Source organism: Lampris incognitus, chromosome 19 (genome assembly GCF_029633865.1).
Source record: "Lampris incognitus isolate fLamInc1 chromosome 19, fLamInc1.hap2, whole genome shotgun sequence".
Taxonomy (NCBI): Eukaryota; Metazoa; Chordata; class Actinopteri; order Lampriformes; family Lampridae; genus Lampris; species Lampris incognitus.
The window spans coordinates 5,049,771-5,066,566 of NC_079229.1; the positions used below are offsets into that span (position 1 = coordinate 5,049,771).

At 45.2% G+C, this 16,796-nt stretch overlaps 2 protein-coding genes and 4 non-coding genes across 6 annotated transcripts; all 6 read left to right on the top strand.

Moving 5' to 3' along the window:
• Nucleotides 1-2,429: 2,429 nt before the first annotated feature.
• rpl7 (ribosomal protein L7) lies at nucleotides 2,430-6,760 on the top strand. The gene is made up of 7 exons (XM_056299107.1): nucleotides 2,430-2,485; nucleotides 2,973-3,072; nucleotides 3,250-3,416; nucleotides 3,931-4,068; nucleotides 4,627-4,736; nucleotides 5,654-5,872; nucleotides 6,712-6,760. Exons 1-6 carry the CDS (start codon nucleotides 2,472-2,474, stop codon nucleotides 5,860-5,862), a joined length of 738 nt encoding a protein of 245 aa, XP_056155082.1. The 5' UTR covers nucleotides 2,430-2,471; the 3' UTR covers nucleotides 5,863-5,872; nucleotides 6,712-6,760.
• LOC130130250 (small nucleolar SNORD12/SNORD106) lies at nucleotides 3,772-3,858 on the top strand. Its single transcript, XR_008812143.1, has one exon. It is a non-coding gene; the product is annotated as a small nucleolar SNORD12/SNORD106 (small nucleolar RNA).
• On the top strand, nucleotides 4,331-4,422 carry LOC130130247 (small nucleolar SNORD12/SNORD106). The gene has a single exon (XR_008812140.1). It is a non-coding gene; the product is annotated as a small nucleolar SNORD12/SNORD106 (small nucleolar RNA).
• LOC130130249 (small nucleolar SNORD12/SNORD106) lies at nucleotides 4,969-5,058 on the top strand. The gene has a single exon (XR_008812142.1). It is a non-coding gene; the product is annotated as a small nucleolar SNORD12/SNORD106 (small nucleolar RNA).
• On the top strand, nucleotides 6,075-6,169 carry LOC130130248 (small nucleolar SNORD12/SNORD106). The gene has a single exon (XR_008812141.1). It is a non-coding gene; the product is annotated as a small nucleolar SNORD12/SNORD106 (small nucleolar RNA).
• Nucleotides 6,761-10,576: 3,816 nt separating the features above from the next.
• On the top strand, nucleotides 10,577-16,723 carry si:ch211-171b20.3 (putative uncharacterized protein C8orf89). The gene is made up of 3 exons (XM_056299081.1): nucleotides 10,577-10,676; nucleotides 10,764-10,819; nucleotides 16,520-16,723. Exons 1-3 carry the CDS (start codon nucleotides 10,588-10,590, stop codon nucleotides 16,657-16,659), a joined length of 285 nt encoding a protein of 94 aa, XP_056155056.1. The 5' UTR covers nucleotides 10,577-10,587; the 3' UTR covers nucleotides 16,660-16,723.
• Nucleotides 16,724-16,796: the final 73 nt, after the last annotated feature.

Consider the following 16,796-nt stretch of genomic DNA (forward strand, 5'->3'; position numbering starts at 1 on the left):
GGGGGGACAACGCAACCACAGGAAGTGCCGCGACCGGGACGCGAACCCGTATCGCCCGCACCGCAGGGGGCATCGCTAACCGCTAGACTAAAGGGTCAGGCGCGCGAGCCGGCGGCCAGCATGTCTTGTTATCCATGCACGTTACAATACGATACAATGAAACGTCTGCACTCGACCTGTAATTAAAAACATGCACTCACACGTACACACACTTAAATCACCTTACGACGCCTCCTTTTTCACGACGGGTTCTCTTCAGCCGTGCCATTAACATTTTGTACGAAACGTCTCGGTTCTTCCTACTTGGCAAGCCACCTTTACGACGCACTACCGCCACCTATTGCTCCGGAGGATAAACTGAAGTGCTCTTTATATACAGTTAGGTCCGTAAGTATTTGGACAGTAACACAATATTTGTCATTTTGCCCCTGTACACCACCACAGTGGATTTGACATGACGTATTCGAGATGTGGTTGAAGAGCAGACTTTCGGCTTTAATTTAATCTGGCCTTCCTGTTCTTAAGTGCCACCAGTGGTTTTCGACTTGTCGTAAACCCTCCGTATTTATTTTCATGCAGGCGTCTCTTGATTGTAGACTTGGACAGTGATACCCCCTACCTCTCAAGAGTGTTTCTGACTTCACTACATGTTGTGAATGTGTTTGTCTTCGCTAGGGAAAGAATCCTGCGATCATCCACTGCAGATGTGTCCCGTGGTCTTCCAAGCCTTCTGGTGTTGCTGAGCTTGCCAGTGCGTTCTCTCTTTTAAGAATGTACCAGAATGTTGACTTGGCCTCTCCTGAAGTGTTTACCATCCATCTGATAGAGTTCCTTTGCTTTTTCAGCCTAATGGTGGCCTCCGTCACTTGTATTGGCACCTCTGTGGACTTCATGTTGAGAGATCCGATGAACAGCTACCATATGCAAATGTAAATACTTTGAATGAACTCCAGACCTTTTATCTGCTTAATTTGTCATGGGATAACGATGGGAAAGGTCTTACTTGCCCATGAAACCACTCGTTAGTCAAGTGTCCAATTACTTTTGATCCTCTGAAAATGGGGTGACCATGTATAAAACTGGCTGTAATTCCTGAACGGTTAAAGCAATATTTTTGTCCAACCCCTTAAATTAAAGCTGAAAGTCCACACTTCACTCACATATTGGTTACTTCATGTCAAATCCACTGTGGTGGTGCACAGGGGCAAAATTACAAATACTGTGTCACTGTCCAAATACTTATGGACCTAACTGTATATATATATATATATATATATATATATATATATATATATTCATAATGTGTGTGTGTGTGGTGTTAGTGTGTGTGTGTGTGTGTTAGTGTAGATAGCGGGACCGAAAACTAAAGCATTTATGATCCTAATTCTTTTTGGAGGTGGTAGGTATTGTCTCAGAGTAAGGGAAAAATCCCAGAAAATTAAAATTTTGCATAAATATGCATTTTTCTAAAAATGGCTAAAAACAACTTTTCTCGGCATTTCAGATGATTCTGAGCATCTTTGATTTTTTCACTATATACATTTTTTTTTCTGGGACTTAGAAATGTTTTGGCATTATGCAAAATAAATGCATTTCTGCAAAAATGCACTTATGATCCTAATTTTTTTTGGAGGTGGTAGGTATTGTTCCAGAGAGGACCAGAAAAATAGCTGAAAATTAAAATAATTATAATAATTATGCATAATATGCATTTTCTAAAAATGGCTAAAAAAACACTTTTCTCGGCATTTCAGATGATTCTGAGCATTTGGGGGGGAGGGAGTTGGAGTGGGGGGGGGGTTTAGGGGCAGGGGGGAGGTGGTTAGCTGGCAGGATGAAGAGGAGGGAGATTTAGACGGGTGGATAACCAAACCGCTACATTGTAGCGGGGTTCTTCTAGTATATATATATATACATATGTAACATGTTTTTTTGCATATAATTGTACATAGATGTGTTCTCCTGTGCTTTCTCCGATCTGTCGCTTTCTGGGCCTCTCCAGTCTGCTCACGGTTTCATAACAGTGAAGCCAACGGTGTTCCCATGCTTTTATCGTCTTTGTTTTAGTATAGGATCAGAATCAAGTTTATTATAAACTGGAATTTGACTCCAGTTTCGTGGCTCTCTCGGCGTACTTAACACAGAACAACAACACGACAATCTTCAGATATATACACAAGGACTGATTATATACAGGCGAAATAAGAGACGATAATGTGATAAGGTATAGACTAATCTTGCCCCCCCCTAAAAAAAATCCTTTTTTGTTTTTCTTCAGTGAGCAACTCTTTCAATTTCGTCGTTAATTCAGTCCGACTTGTTCCATCTCCGCATCCCATCAATTCATCTGTTACGAGATTACGTACATTAGCGTCGGACAATTCAGGCAGCTCTACAGACAGCCAACTGGGGTCCTAGAAGTTTTAAACTACACATGCGCACATGAGTTTTCCTCTTTCTCGGTGGACACAATGGCGGACGCAGAGTGAGTGTTCATAACCCTGCTAAAATCTAAGTCCATCTCGCAGTAAAACGATCATCTGTGTCTATTTTTCATACCGCAGTGATTCTTTAGCGCCCTTTCGCTTCGGAGCCATCTGTATTGGCGGGTTTTGTTTTCTGACGGCATAAATATTGTTACATTTTGACCCCGGCTCGGAAGTTCAGCTGCCGAGCAGAATACGTCTCGTCCTAGCTCGCTACCAACACAGGAGAAGTGGCTTCCTCAGTGGTTTGGCTTGGAAACTCTTGATATTGAGACGTTAGAAAAGTTGGCGGAGTGAAATGTTGAAAATGTCTACATGTTAACGGTCGTCTTTCATGATCGCTAATGATATGCTAGCGAGGTAGTTGCTAGCATCGGCGGTCTTGCCGGCTATCCAACGTGGCGAGTTTCGACATGGAAAACGTGAGCGTTTTAACTGCAGTGCCCATCAGATCGTAAATTAAGATGGCTATTCTTTCGTTTTTAGAAAAAAGGTTCCGGCGGTCCCTGAGAGCCTTCTGAAAAGGCGAAAGGCCTTCGCCACTATGAAGGCCATACGCATCAAGAAGATGCTGGCTGAGAAAAAGGCAAGTGTGGACCCCCCCAAGTTACTGACATTCATGAACTATCACAGGTGTAAGTCCTCGTGTCCGAGATGTGGATAAATAAGTTCAATTGATGTTAATTATGCTCAATGTGTGGGCATTGGAAATGGCTTTATTTATCGGCTCTTTATTCTAACTGAAACTTGCGTATTCAAACAGACCCGCAAAGTCACCAGGAAACTGATCTTTAAGAGGGCTGAGTGTTACCACAAGGAGTACAGGCAAATGTACCGGCGCGAAATCCGCATGAGCCGTATGGCCCGCAAAGTAGGAAACTACTATGTGCCAGCTGAGCCCAAACTGGCCTTCGTCATCAGAATCAGAGGGTGAGTTATCAACAGCCTTACACACACTGGGATCATCATTTTGTTTGCGACATTTTTTGGCACTGTTTTGACGGATGGGCAAGGTAGATGCTGCCTAATGCAGTGTTTCTCAACCCTGTCCTCAAGGACCCCCTATCCTGCATATTTTCTTTGCAACCCTGAATAGGTGCCTGTTTGTAGTTATTCAACCAATCAGCAATGAATTTTGTCAGACGTTGCACACCTTGCATAATTAAGTGCTGCGAGATGATTGGTCGAGTAAGTACAAGCGGGGCTACCTATGCAGGGTTACAATGAAAATCTGCAGGATAGGGGGTCCTTGAGGACCAGGTTGAGAAACACTGTGTTAAGAGGTTGTGTGGTTAATGATGCAGTCTTTCCCCGACTTATCGACTATGGTGAAACATCTGTACTAAAAGCCAATTTTCTCTGAAACCACACATAACTTCAGAGACCACTGAATAAGTTCCGTCATATAGAATCGAGCTGAATCATAATCCCATATGCGTTGCAGCATCAATGGTGTCAGCCCCAAGGTGCGCAAAGTTCTGCAGCTCCTCCGTCTTCGCCAGATCTTCAATGGTGTGTTCGTCAAGCTGAACAAGGCTTCAATCAACATGCTGAGGATTGCTGAGCCCTACATCGCCTGGGGGTAAGGCTGCAGTCGCTGTCTCTGCCAGTTGATTGATTGGGTAAATAACAGTTGGGAATTAATTACAATTTCGCTTCATGTTGGAGGTGTCTGTCAACAATCAGAAGTTATTCAGTTCATTTCCTTTTGTGGTTAATGGTGGTATGATCCATTTAGCTGAAGGTTGATGGTTACAACAGCTCATCTTGAAGTGGTGTGCTCCCCTGACTCAGTCATACTAAACATGTTTATATGTTGGTTCAAATATAATGCCTCATGCTGGAATGTGGTTAATGATGGATTTTTTTTTCCCCGTCTTATCGACCATGGTGAAAACTATCTGAAAAATAAGCCAATTTTGTCTGAAACCACATTTCACATGACTAAAGATGCATGTATATGCAATTACTCGCACTTTGTTGTGTAGTATGGGAAATGGAAACATGGGTCCATGTAGTGTGTAAAGTGAGATTTGGAAAGGTTCATGGATACCGTGTCCAAATTTGGACGTTAATTTTATCAATTAAAATGTTGGTTTGCTGATGTTGCCTGTTTAATAATCCTGTAACTATGTCTCAGCTACCCCAACCTTAAGTCTGTGCGTGAGCTGATCTACAAACGTGGCCATGGCAGGATTAGGAAGCAGCGTATTGCCCTCACAGACAACGCCCTTGTGGAGAAGAGCCTTGGTATGTACAGGTTGAATTTCAACAGTAAAATGAATTCTACCTATTGAATTGGAACGGAACCTGGAAATCTTGTTGTTGACCAACATTAACTTCAAATTTGAATAGCCAAATAAAATGTTTACATTCTAATTCAAAAGAGAGTTTTATGTTTGGCAGCTGGTGATACAGTTGTAAAGACATTTTTGCAGATATAAAGTGTCTGACCGACATGGTTTTGGCCAAATAACTGCTTGATGTGATTAATGATGCACAACTTTTTTCCCCGTCTTATCGACTATGGAGAAGAACTGAAAAATAAGCCAAATGTGTCTGAAACCACATCAAGCCAGTTTGAAATTAAGCAAAAAAATATTTACCAATATGCAATTTTGTCTTTAATGTTGTAAATGAATTAGTTTGTTGTATACGCTCAGAAAGTGCCACATACGCTCAAATGAAATGTATGTACCGACTCACTCAACCCTAAAAACAAATGAATAAAAGAACAGACATGCAGTAAGGCAAATAATGCTTATGTAATGCTTGTCTGTGTGCATGTTCACAATATTTAAGTGTTGGTTATTGCTTGTTTGGTGTCACAGTGGACCGATATCTAACAGTATGTTTTTTCAGTCACTGAAAAGTGAGTAAATGTAGAGTAAATGTTAATTTGGTGTACTGTTAACTTTCCATAGACCCAATTTTCCAGCAGTAAATTGCTTTGTTTTCACATTGTCAACTACAATTTGACATCTTTGCTCTTTAAATTAGACAAATTGTGAAAATAGAGAAATATATTTGGTGTTAACTGCTTTTAATGTAATGGCTTTCAAAGTGCTAGATCTAAACTTGAATCGCCTGTTAAGTAACAGTTCAAATTTGGACAGACAAGCTGTCACTGTTGCTATTCGTTAACTATGCCTGTTTTCTTACCGCAGGCAAATGTGGCATCATCTGCGTTGAGGACCTCATCCATGAGATTTACACAGTTGGAAAGAACTTCAAGGCTGCCAACAACTTCCTGTGGCCCTTCAAGCTGTCGTCTCCCCGTGGGGGCATGAACAAGAAGACCACACACTTTGTGGAGGGAGGAGATGCTGGGAACAGGGAGGACCAGATCAACAGATTGATCAGGAGGATGAACTAAAATGACAATGGTGAGAGTTGTAAGAGTGGATGCATCCCAAAACAGGTCCCGTATTTTCTGGGATTGAATTAATTGTCTCAATATAGGGTTGCTGACAAGGTCCCCCGAGGGTGGGCACTCACTTGATTGGAACCGTAAAAGCAAATAACATCTTGTATGGACAGAGGCTTGACCAGGCATGCAAGAACTGAAGGCCCATCGAGAGCTTGTTCGATGTGGTTAATGATGCAGATTCTTTTTTCCCCGTCTTATCGACTATGGTGAAAACCAACTTGAGAAATAAGCCAATGTTGTCTGAAACCACATCAGAGCCGATGAGTCTAAAATCTGCTCTAAGTCCTGGTTTTATTTCATTATAAAAATTATTCTGAAATATGTGGCGGGCAGAGGGAGGGAGAGAGGTGGTGTTGTAAATCGAATTTGAGAGTTTAATCAGCTGAAGTGCTGAGTTGAGTCTTGGTGGTTGGAGAGTTGTGACAGCGTGGGGGGGAGAAAAAAAGCTCCCATTATCAGAGATTGACTTTGTTGCTGCCGCCTCAACAGTTAAGTTTTTATAGCTGTGCATCACTTCCAGTTTGTGGATTTGAGGGTGTTTTCATTGCTTTGGTGCACAAATTTAAACTTAAAAATTTGTCCTTTTTGTTAAGCTAACTTTTGATTAGCTTTTTCTTTTTAGGAGAAAGCATTTGGCGTCATGTTGCTTGACTAAATGTCGAGAATGCCACAATTTTTAAAAATATTTAACTGGCATGGTTGACTATATATCATTCATTCCTATGTGTTCCATGTTTTAGAAAATGAAGATGTTAAATCTCCATATCTAACCACATGCATTTTTTTCTGTTTCAGATTTTAACAAGATTCTTGGTCTGTACAATAAAAACAAAAAATCAAAGAACTGTGTGTTTGTCTCATCAATAAACGTGATCTGGGGGTAAAGTTAGTCTGACCTGCCATGTTGGCTCTCAGTATGTGTGCTATATATCTAGATTGACTTTGGCTTGCAGCTCAGAATTGGAAGCAGACCTCATTTTTCAAGTCCTACACCTTTTCATCGGTCAACATGAGCAATATTCACGGTGCAAGGGTTTCTTAGCTGTGATTTCATTTCCTACGGTTCTCACCAGAGACATGACTTACTGGACAGCTAAACCAGGAGTCCCTGATCTTTAGCTAATGTGTTACTCCCGAGTTAGCAGGGAACAAAATGGCTTTCTGTCATAACGGAAAGCCATGGGGGTCGATGTGACGTAATACGATGACGTCACAGCCGGTGTAGCATTGGCGTCTATATCGTTTCTTCCGACGATGAGACTCGAACCCTCTAATTGGGGGGGGGGGGGGGACGCTCGACCATCACGCCTGCCGCACCAGTCGGGAGTAACTTGAAATCCAATTAAGGCCGGTGTACCGTCTGTCGCCATGGCAACGCGGAGACGGACCGGATGAGGCGGGGGGGGGGGGGCACCAAGTTTTTCCGGTACACGCGGACGCTGAGCGCGCTCGTCGGGTGAAAGACGAAAGACGGCGATGCACCCGCACGGCGGCCCGGGCATGCTGTCCCTGCAGGTGCCGGCGACCTTCTCCGCCGCCAAGGTGCTCTCCCGCGGCGGGGCGGGTCGCGGCCAGGCCGGCCGCGGTGCAGCGGGCGCCCTCGCTGACGGGAATGGCGCTGGTGCGAAAGCGGCTGCAGCCAGGCAAGCCGCCGCGGTGTACCGGAACCCTCCCGGGGGGACATGTCCAGGGATGCAGCCCCTGAGGAGTGAGTAGACCTGCTCCCTCCCTACTGGCCGTCACTCAGTTGGGCCGTTTACCTTTTACAGTGGGCATTGTAATGCACTGGAGGGGTGGAGGTGGGTGGGGGGGGGGACGGCATCTTCATGGTGTGTTTTTGTGCTGCCCCCGGCTCACAGACTGCAGATGTAGTTGAGTTTGTAGCTCTGGTGCAATTTTCAACGATGCATTTCCCCCCTGTTGAATAAAATCCCTCTGTTCTAGAGTCGAGGGATGGGAAATCCTTGTTGGACGGGTATGCGTTCGGAGGGTAAGATAACAAATGAGATCTATATCATAACTGACCTTTTTGCTGTTGAGTATAAAGGAGCATTCCACTCGATTTTGGACGTATAACAAAGACATGTGAAGACGTACAGGTCCAGCCCCTGTACCTGGGGGGGGGGGGGGTCAGAGCACCTACGTTAAGAGATGACATTTTAGTCTCTTCTATGCAGGGGCGGATCTACAGGGTGGCAAGGGGTGGCAGCTGCCACCTCTGGGACACAGTCTTGCCACCCCTGTTGCCACCCCATTTATAAATCAGATAATATACATGCATGGCGAAGGTCAATGAGACCCGCGCCAAACTAATCTCAAACAGAACTCGCCGATTTAGAATCCCCCCTCCCCCCTCACAGGCGCGGATCTACAGGGTGGCAAAGGGGTGGCAGCTGCCACCTCTGGGACACAGTCTTGCCACCCCATTTATAAATCAGATAATATGCTTTTAAAGTATATTTTATGTACATGCATGGCGAAGGTCAATGAGACCCGCGCCAAACTCATCTCAAACAGAGGTCGCCGATTTAGAATCCCCCCCTCCCCCCTCACAGGCGCGGATCTACAGGGTGGCAAAGGGGTGGCAGCTGCCACCTCTGGGACACAGTCTTGCCACCCCAGGAAAAACTCTCTAGATCCACCACTGCTTCTATGTCAGAAGTGACATAGTATCAAAATAAGCAAGAACCATTTGAGCGCTATATGGGCCCACGAATCTGACTTCGGGCCCATTGCTCCTAGCTACACAGCTAGGATGGGTTAATGCAGAGCGTAATTTCCCTACAGGGATTATTAAAGTATATCATATATCATTTCTGAGGAGCTTTGGGTTAGATACTGCCATCAGTGATGGAGAGATGTGTAACTAATGAGTTCTGAAAACGAGTGGCATCCCTCTTTACTGAACAAAAGTTTAGTAAAATCTACTATATTTGTATTTGCAACTTCTACTGGTCTATAAGTGATCCAAAGCAATTGAATCAAGTGCAACTGGACTTGGTTATATATCCGTGAAGGCGTTTCGCCTCTCGTCCAAGAGGCTTCATCAGTTCGTGCCTTTCTGACTAGACCAACGTCTTCACGAAACGTCTCCACGGATATATATCACCAAGTCCGGTTGCACTTGATTCAATTCCTTTGGATAACCATGACCTGGATGAATGAGAACATTCACAGACACGTCTATGGGTGATGACTGAGAATCTCCTCTCTTAGGTCCCTTTACTTACCCAGAGATGACAGACTGGAGACGAAGAGCAGTATCCCGGAGAGGGACAACTGTGGGAGGCACTTTCTGTTTGGTAAGAATTGTAAGAGGAACAGAGCACACGAGTTTACAGTAGTATTTGTAACCCTCATTCTCCATAATTGGAGAGGACGTTTCACTCTGGAGATGTCTTGTCTGAGCTGTAGATGGAAGAAGTCACACTACCAGTAGACAACTAGGCACTGGTTTTATTAAGCATCATTAAGGCTGAAAGGTTTGTATCTTCCATGAAGCGAGTAAAACAAAAAAATATGACGAATTGTAAATCCAGGATGATTTTGGAAAACGATGAAAAGCTTCCACACCTTCGGTTTAAGGGGTTGGGTAACTCTTTTAGCACTCAGGGTATGAAAAAAAATAATCCCTTTTTTCCAAGTATAAGAAAACAAAATCAATAAAACACGTTTTTCTATTTATAATTTATTATTTCTAGGATTTGAAATGTGAAAATCAATTTGAGGTTCAGAGTCAAAGAAAACTGGTTCATCAAAAATCAGTTCATCTGGATACAATGTTTATTTCATCTGGATACAATGTTTATTGACAGAAACGTCAATAAACATTGTATCCAGATGAACTGATTCAACCTGCTTTGGTTTTCTTACCTGGATTGTTGAGCATGCATCAAGAGGTTCAGAGTAATCTGAGGCGTTGCCTTGGGGTTGTAATGGAGTATGATGGCCAGTAGGTAGAGCCATCATCGCTTTTAAAACAGCAGCCTCCAACCACGCAGAGCCACCAGGAGCTTGATTCTTCTTTGTAACCCTTGACCTTCATCCAGAGAAGACCAAAGAACAGATAAGTTCCCCACAGGATATTGTTGGGTTGATTATTTTGTTACAGTCCAGATTTTTCAGTGTAACTTGGTATAAAAACTGGAGCGATGGATGTGAGATTGTGTGTTTTGCATGTCATCAAAATAGCCTGTTTCACACACAACGTATTCCGGGTTTTTAACGGGTTGGGCCAGACTGACTTTTTTGTTTCTTCCCCCAGATGAGAGAATAGAAAAAAACAGAAGTCTGGTTCCTCCACTGCCAAAACACAACCGTATGCACAGGTCTGGCAACCTGCATCGCCTCAGCCTTCCCAAAGAGCTTCCCCACAGCCGTTCGGTTCAGCCCTTCACCCTGCAGTGAGCATCTGTGGCATCACAGCTATTAGTCCAGTGGTTACAGCTGACGTAATGTGTCAAAATGACTACCGCAACTACATTCTGTCATTGTTGTGCAGACGGGACAAAGGGGCAAACAAGAAAGCCCGGCACGATTCCTGTCTCATCACACCTTGTTACCTGGCAAACTGAGATGGTTTCAAAGCAACGAACTTGCATATTTGAAATGATCTTTTTCACGTTCATCATTCTCTTACCTTTGTCTTCCAGCTCCTGTGTGGCGTACGACATGAACACCGGTCCAGCTATGCTCTTTCCTTCCGCTCTCGTCCTCAATGATAGAAGCACTTTTTCGGTCGACGCCTGTAGGCTCGACAGGTATTTCTGTTTATGCAAACCAAACAATGATTTTTATCCGTTCGGTACTTGCTCGGTTTCTTCATCTGCTGTGTTTCCGTCCTACAGGCCCAGAGTGAGTTATGCAACCTGCAACCCATTCGCTATCGGAGACAATCAGAAAAGTAAGTGAATTCGGTTTTATGATTTTGACCCCAGTCCTCATAAGACTTAAGTACATAGTAGGGGGTTGCAAAGGGCACTCGAGCATGTGAGTTCAATTCTCGAGTTTCTACATTAACACCGAGTACTCATAATCGCGTGACGCTAGAGCTCGTGCACACTCAGTTTCCAGTTAGAGCCCTTGGTAAAAAGAGGAAGGATGGCCACTGTCATGATGGATGGATGCATGGATGGATTGCAATGATGAAATAAATGTGCAACAAATGTGAGTTGTGGACGGATTTCTCAAGGACGTGTCCCAACATTGATTGAGTCTGTTATACAACAGACTAGTCTACTACACTAACATGGCTAAACAAATTAATGTTGAAAAATAGATGCAAGCAAATATGACTAATTTCATTTTTAAGTTGGTTAGGCTTACTAATGATGACCAGTAGTGATGTACAGGTCAGGGTTTTTCAATACCCGCACCCACCCGACCCATCGTGAGAGCCAATCCACACTGCCCGACCCGCTAAAATATGCATTAATTAACCACCCGAACCAGACTTGACCCACAAACCTCCAAATTTAGCCCAGGCTAGCAAAGTTATTTTGTTTTTTGGGCTGTTTGCCCAGCATAATACAGATTGCAAGGCATAGCATATTGTATCTCAGCCTTATAGTGTCTGGGTCTAGACTACTAAATAAAAGCAGAGTCGGCTTCAGAACAAATCTAACTGGGGGGCATTAGGGAACCACGCGCGGGGGGGGGGGGCACAGATTGCCGTTCGGAACTCAATCTATGATGTAAATGCTTAATGATGCGAGTTTGCCGTCAAAAACTAATACACCAATCCAGCTCCAATACCAAAACATGCTGAAAAGTCTCTCTCTTACACACACACACACACACACACACTGCACTGAATACACCAGTAAGCCAAAACATTAAAACCGTTGACAGGTGAGTGAATAACATTACGTCGTTACAATGGCACCTGTCAAGGGGTGAGATATATTAGGCAGCAAGTGAACAGTCAGTTCTTAAAGTTGATGTGTTGGAAGCAGGAAAATAGGCAAGCGTAAGGATCTGAGTGACTTTGACAAGGGCCAAATTGTGATGGTTAGACGAATGGGTCAAAGCATCTCCAAAAATGACAGCTCTTGTGTGGGGGGGGGGTTCCTGGTATGCAGTGGTCAGTACCTACCAGAAGTGGTCCAAGGAAGGACAACCGGTGAACCGGTGACAGGGTCATGGGCGCCCAAGGCTCACTGATGTGTGTGGGAAGTGAGGGCTACCCCTTCTGGTCCGATCCCACAGAAGAGCTACTGTAGTGCAAATTGCTGAAAAGGTTAATGATGGCTATGATAGACAGGTGTCTGAGCACACAGTGCATCACAGCTTGCTGCATATGGGGCTGTGTAGCTGCAGACCGGTCAGAGTACCCATGATGACCCCTGTCCACTGCTGAAAGCACCTACAATGGGCACGTGAGCGTCAGAACTGGACTATGGGGCAGTGGAAGGTCACCTGGTCTGATGAATCATGTTTTCTTTTATATCATGTGGATGGCCAGGCGTGTGCATCGTTTACCTGGGAAAAGATGGCACCAGGATGCACTATGGGAGGAAGGCAAGCCGGGGGAGGCAGCGTGATGCTCTGGGCAATGTTCTGCTGGGAAATCTTGGGTCCTGGCATTCATGTGGATATTACTTTGACACATACCGCCTCCCTAAACATCGTTGCAGACCAGGTGCAACCCTTCATGGTAATGGTATTCCCTGATGACAGTGGCCTCTTTCAGCAGGATTAATGCACCCCGCCACACTGCAAAACATTTTCAGGAATGGTTTGAGGAACATGACCAAGAGTTCAGGACGTTGCCCTGACCTCCAAATTCTCCAGATCTCAATCCGATCGAGCATCTGTGGGGTGTGCTGGGAAAAACAAGTCCGATCCACGGAGGCCCCACCTCACCACTTACAGGACTTAAAGGATCTGCTGCTAACGTCTTGGTGCCAGATACCAGAGGGTACCCTCAGAGGTCTTGTGGAGTCCATGCCTCGATGGGTCAGATCTGTTTTGGCGGCACAAGGAGGATTTACACAATATTAGGCAGGTGGTTTTAATGTTTTGGCTGAACGGTGTATGGCCTCGGTGCAAGCCACATCGCTCTCTCTCTCCCTCACACACACACACACACACACACACACACACACACACACACACACACAATGCACTGTGCACGTCATTAGAACATCATTTGAAATAGACTACGCGGCCCCAAAAATTACTCAAGACTTTGTGTAATAATCATGAAAGGCTTCATGGCTTACCTTTAGACGAGCTGTAGGCGGCGAGTGTTTCTTCTGAACATCCTAAGAATGGTGTCCTTCCCTCAGTTGTGCATTTTCGGGTTAAATGCTAGCTTGGCCTCTCTTTCGTGCAGCATTGTGCTTCTTTGGTCTGAAAATACGTTTCTCAGAGTTGAGAATGGATTCTCGCAGATCGCTGTGGAGGCGCCGAATGTTGAGGCATGTTTGAAAGCAGCCAGTATGCTGGGCATTGTGATCAGATGTGTGTGGTACTTTGAGAGGATGGGCTGTATAGTCCAATCTCCCCCCCCCCCCCGATTGGCTGTGATTGTTTTTGCGAGCGGAAAAATTCCTGAGCAACTTCGTACTCTGTCGTAACTATAGGAGGTCGTGACAGATCCATAACATGTGGAAGTTCCACCACAGTTAGCGCTTATGCTAGCAGGTGCACCATGGCGGCTCACAGAAGGCGGCTGTTGCTCCTCAGGGGTGGCGGGGCTGGGCACATTTGCGCCGTCTTCAGTTGGTGGAGCTGGAGGTCTTGAAGAAGCAGCACTGTGCAGCCATTTTCTTACATCTGTTTTTCTCTGTTGGAAGTGCAGTCTGTCTGGCTGAAACATATTAGCACCAAGCACCGTCTGACTTGCTCACTGTACGCTACGCACTTCTCTTGACGTAATGACAACAAATGAAACCAGTAGGTCATAGGTCAGGTTGGCACCAGACCAATGGGCATACTACTTCCCCAAATAGGACCTTTTTTCTTTTCTTATTTACGTTTTTTTTTAAATTTTATTTGGTGAAAAGGTTTTCACTTTTATTATATACTACTACTACTTTGGGCTGCTCCCGTTAGGGGGCGCCACAGCGAATCATCCGTTTCCATCTCTTCCTGCCCTCTGCATCTTCCTCTCTCACACCAGCCACCTGCATGTCCTCCCTCACCACAGCCATAAACCTCCTCTTTGGCCTTCCTCTTCTCCTCTTCCCTGGCAGCTCCATATTCAGCATCCTTCTCCCAGTATACCCAGCATCTCTCCTCCACACATGTCCAAACCATCTCAATCTTGCCTCTCTTGCTTTGTCTCCAAACCGTCCAACCTGAGCGGTCCCTCTAATATACTCGTTCCTAATCCTGTCCTTCTTCATCACTCCCAATGAAAATCTTATCATCTTCATCTCTAACACCTCCAGCGCCGCCTCCTGTCTTTTCCCCTGTGCCACTGTCTCCAAACCATACAACATAGCTGGTCTCACAACCATCTTGTAAACCTTCCCTTTAACTCTTGCTGATACCCTTCTGTCACAAATCACTCCTGACACTCTTCTCCACCCACTCCACCCTGCCTGCACTCTCCTCTTCACCTCTATTCTGCACTCCCCGTTACTTTGGACAGTTGACCCCAAGTATTTAAACTCATATGCCTTCGTCACCTCCACTCCTTGCATCCTCACCATTCCACTGTCCTCCCTCTCATTCATGCATAGGTATTCTGTCTTGCTCCTACTGACTTTCATTCCTCTTCTCTCCAATGCATAACTCCACCTCTCCGGGCTCTCCTCCACCTGCACCCTACTCTCACTGCAGATCACAATGTCATCCGCGAACATCATCGTCCATGGAAACTTCTGCCTGATCTTGTCCATCAACCTGTCCATCACCACTGCAAACAAGAAAGGGCTCAGAGCCGATCCTTGATGTAATCCCGCCTCCACCTTCAACCCATCTGTCATTCCAACCACACACCTCACCACTGTCACACTTCCCTTTCACTTTTATTATGATAAATATAAATTAATTAATAAAATGCAAAGTTTGGCGTCAAAGGCTTGGCCTCCGTGTGTGTGTGTGGGGGGGGGGCAATAACTCATTTGGGGGGGGGCATGGTCCGCGAATGACCCCCATGATGCCGACACTGCAAGTAACCTATCATTAAAGACATGAACTCAATCTTTCTTTCTCTCGCTCTCGCTCACCCACTCACACAGAAGCCTCTTCTCTCTGACCAAAAATAGTTATGGCGATATGAGCGCGACCTCAGGATACCACTTAGGGGGAAAAAAACTTGTACTTGTAGGCGAAGCCTCTACACTCTAAAACACATGCGATGACCAAAACCACGATTGCAAATTGACGATAAAGCCGCTTGCTTGAGTGTGCGTGTGTTTGAGAGAGAGAGAGAGAGAGAGAGAGAGAGAGAGAGAGAGAGAGAGAGAGAGAGAGAGAGAGAGAGAGAGAGAGAGAGGGGAAGAGATGGTGGGCTATAATGCACAGCCTAGCCTATTGCACGCGATGTTTCTGCAAGTTATTTATAACTTACTCGGGGGGCTGCTTTGTCACTTTTTGACCCACCTGCCCGAACCCGTGATATCTTCTCGTAAGCTCACCTGAACCCGCCCGACCCGCGGGTCAATAATGACCAGGTTTCACCGAATTTACAAAAACCAGACAAAAAAACAAAAACAACATTATATAAACACAATAAGAACAACTAGTGAAAAAGCCCGCTTTGTTGACTGAACTTTCTATCCTGGGCTTCTGCAGAATGTTGGTAACAGTAACGTTAAAATATCGTTGGTGTCGTCCATACTTCACCATCGCATAAGATCAGACCACGTGTTATCTTCATATCGTATTAATTTTATGTTTTGCTCTATGTGCTGAGACCAACCCCATCATGGCTGTGCAAGACACCTCCTGCACCACCCCCCCTCCACAATACTCGGGAACTTAATTTTTTTCTGGAAAGGAGTACTCGAGTTGTAAAATGGTGCACTCATGCAACCCCTTGTACATGGACCCTCCATTCCTTGGTATTTTTTGTCAGGCCAGACATCTCTTGCCTCTGCATCAATTAACAAGGAGCATCCAACCTTTAACTTGTGCAGGTGTAACGACACTGCTTTACAACTAGCAAATGTCAGCTTTTATGGACGCTTCTTCAAACGACAGCGTGGGTCCCACGCCTCATTACTGTCAGTTCGTCAGCCGCGTCATGTTTTGTTGTACATAACAAACTGGGACAAGAGGCCTTGGGGTGACAGGGGGTGTCCAGTGCCGTCAGCTGGAGCTAGGCACTATCTTGAGACCTGTCATAATCTGTCTCTTATTTTAGCTGGGTTTTTTTTCCCCATTCTGAACTCATTCAGATCCACTCTCTGTCAACGCTTCGGCCTCCAAGGCTTCCTTGTTTCTGAGCTCACCTGAAGCCCGTTGCCCTCTGGGATGATTTAACCCATCACCGTTTACCTCATTTTGAGCCACTTCGATTATGATGTGTCAGGGAGCTTAATTATATGTTTTGCTGCCATCACTCCCATTGCCTCCTTTTCTCTGACGCTCTTTCATTCTCTCTCTTTACTTCTCCCTCCATTCTCTCTCTCTCTCTCCTGTTGCACAGACCTGTCCTATCCAGATCCTATGGTTGGAGCCTCTCACTCCTTTATCCACAGGATGTCGGAACTCTCCTGTCTGGAAGGAGAGACGGTGAGACAGGAGAAGCTCAAGAGCATCAGGAAGACCAGGAAACACGACTCCTGACAACCAATGTTTTGCGCGTCGCAGGGGTCAGAGATCACGACCTTCTACGCAGTGCCAAAGCTGCATGAACAAAATAAAACATCTGGGACAACTTGTTCGTTTAAGCGGCCCATCCTAACCGCTTGTCTTTCTTCTGC

What these genes read in the sequence shown, in the direction of transcription:
- si:ch211-171b20.3 (XM_056299081.1), top strand. Translation starts at nt 10,588, where the DNA reads ATGAACACCGGTCCAGCTATGCTCTTTCCTTCCGCTCTCGTCCTCAAT. An exon ending in GACGCCTGTAGGCTCGACAG is followed by an intron (nt 10,677 to 10,763) that starts GTATTTCTGTTT and finishes TCCGTCCTACAG; the next exon opens with GCCCAGAGTGAGTTATGCAA. An exon ending in TATCGGAGACAATCAGAAAA is followed by an intron (nt 10,820 to 16,519) that starts GTAAGTGAATTC and finishes CCTGTTGCACAG; the next exon opens with ACCTGTCCTATCCAGATCCT.
- rpl7 (XM_056299107.1), top strand. An exon ending in AGATGCTGGCTGAGAAAAAG is followed by an intron (nt 3,073 to 3,249) that starts GCAAGTGTGGAC and finishes GTATTCAAACAG; the next exon opens with ACCCGCAAAGTCACCAGGAA. An exon ending in TTCGTCATCAGAATCAGAGG is followed by an intron (nt 3,417 to 3,930) that starts GTGAGTTATCAA and finishes TATGCGTTGCAG; the next exon opens with CATCAATGGTGTCAGCCCCA.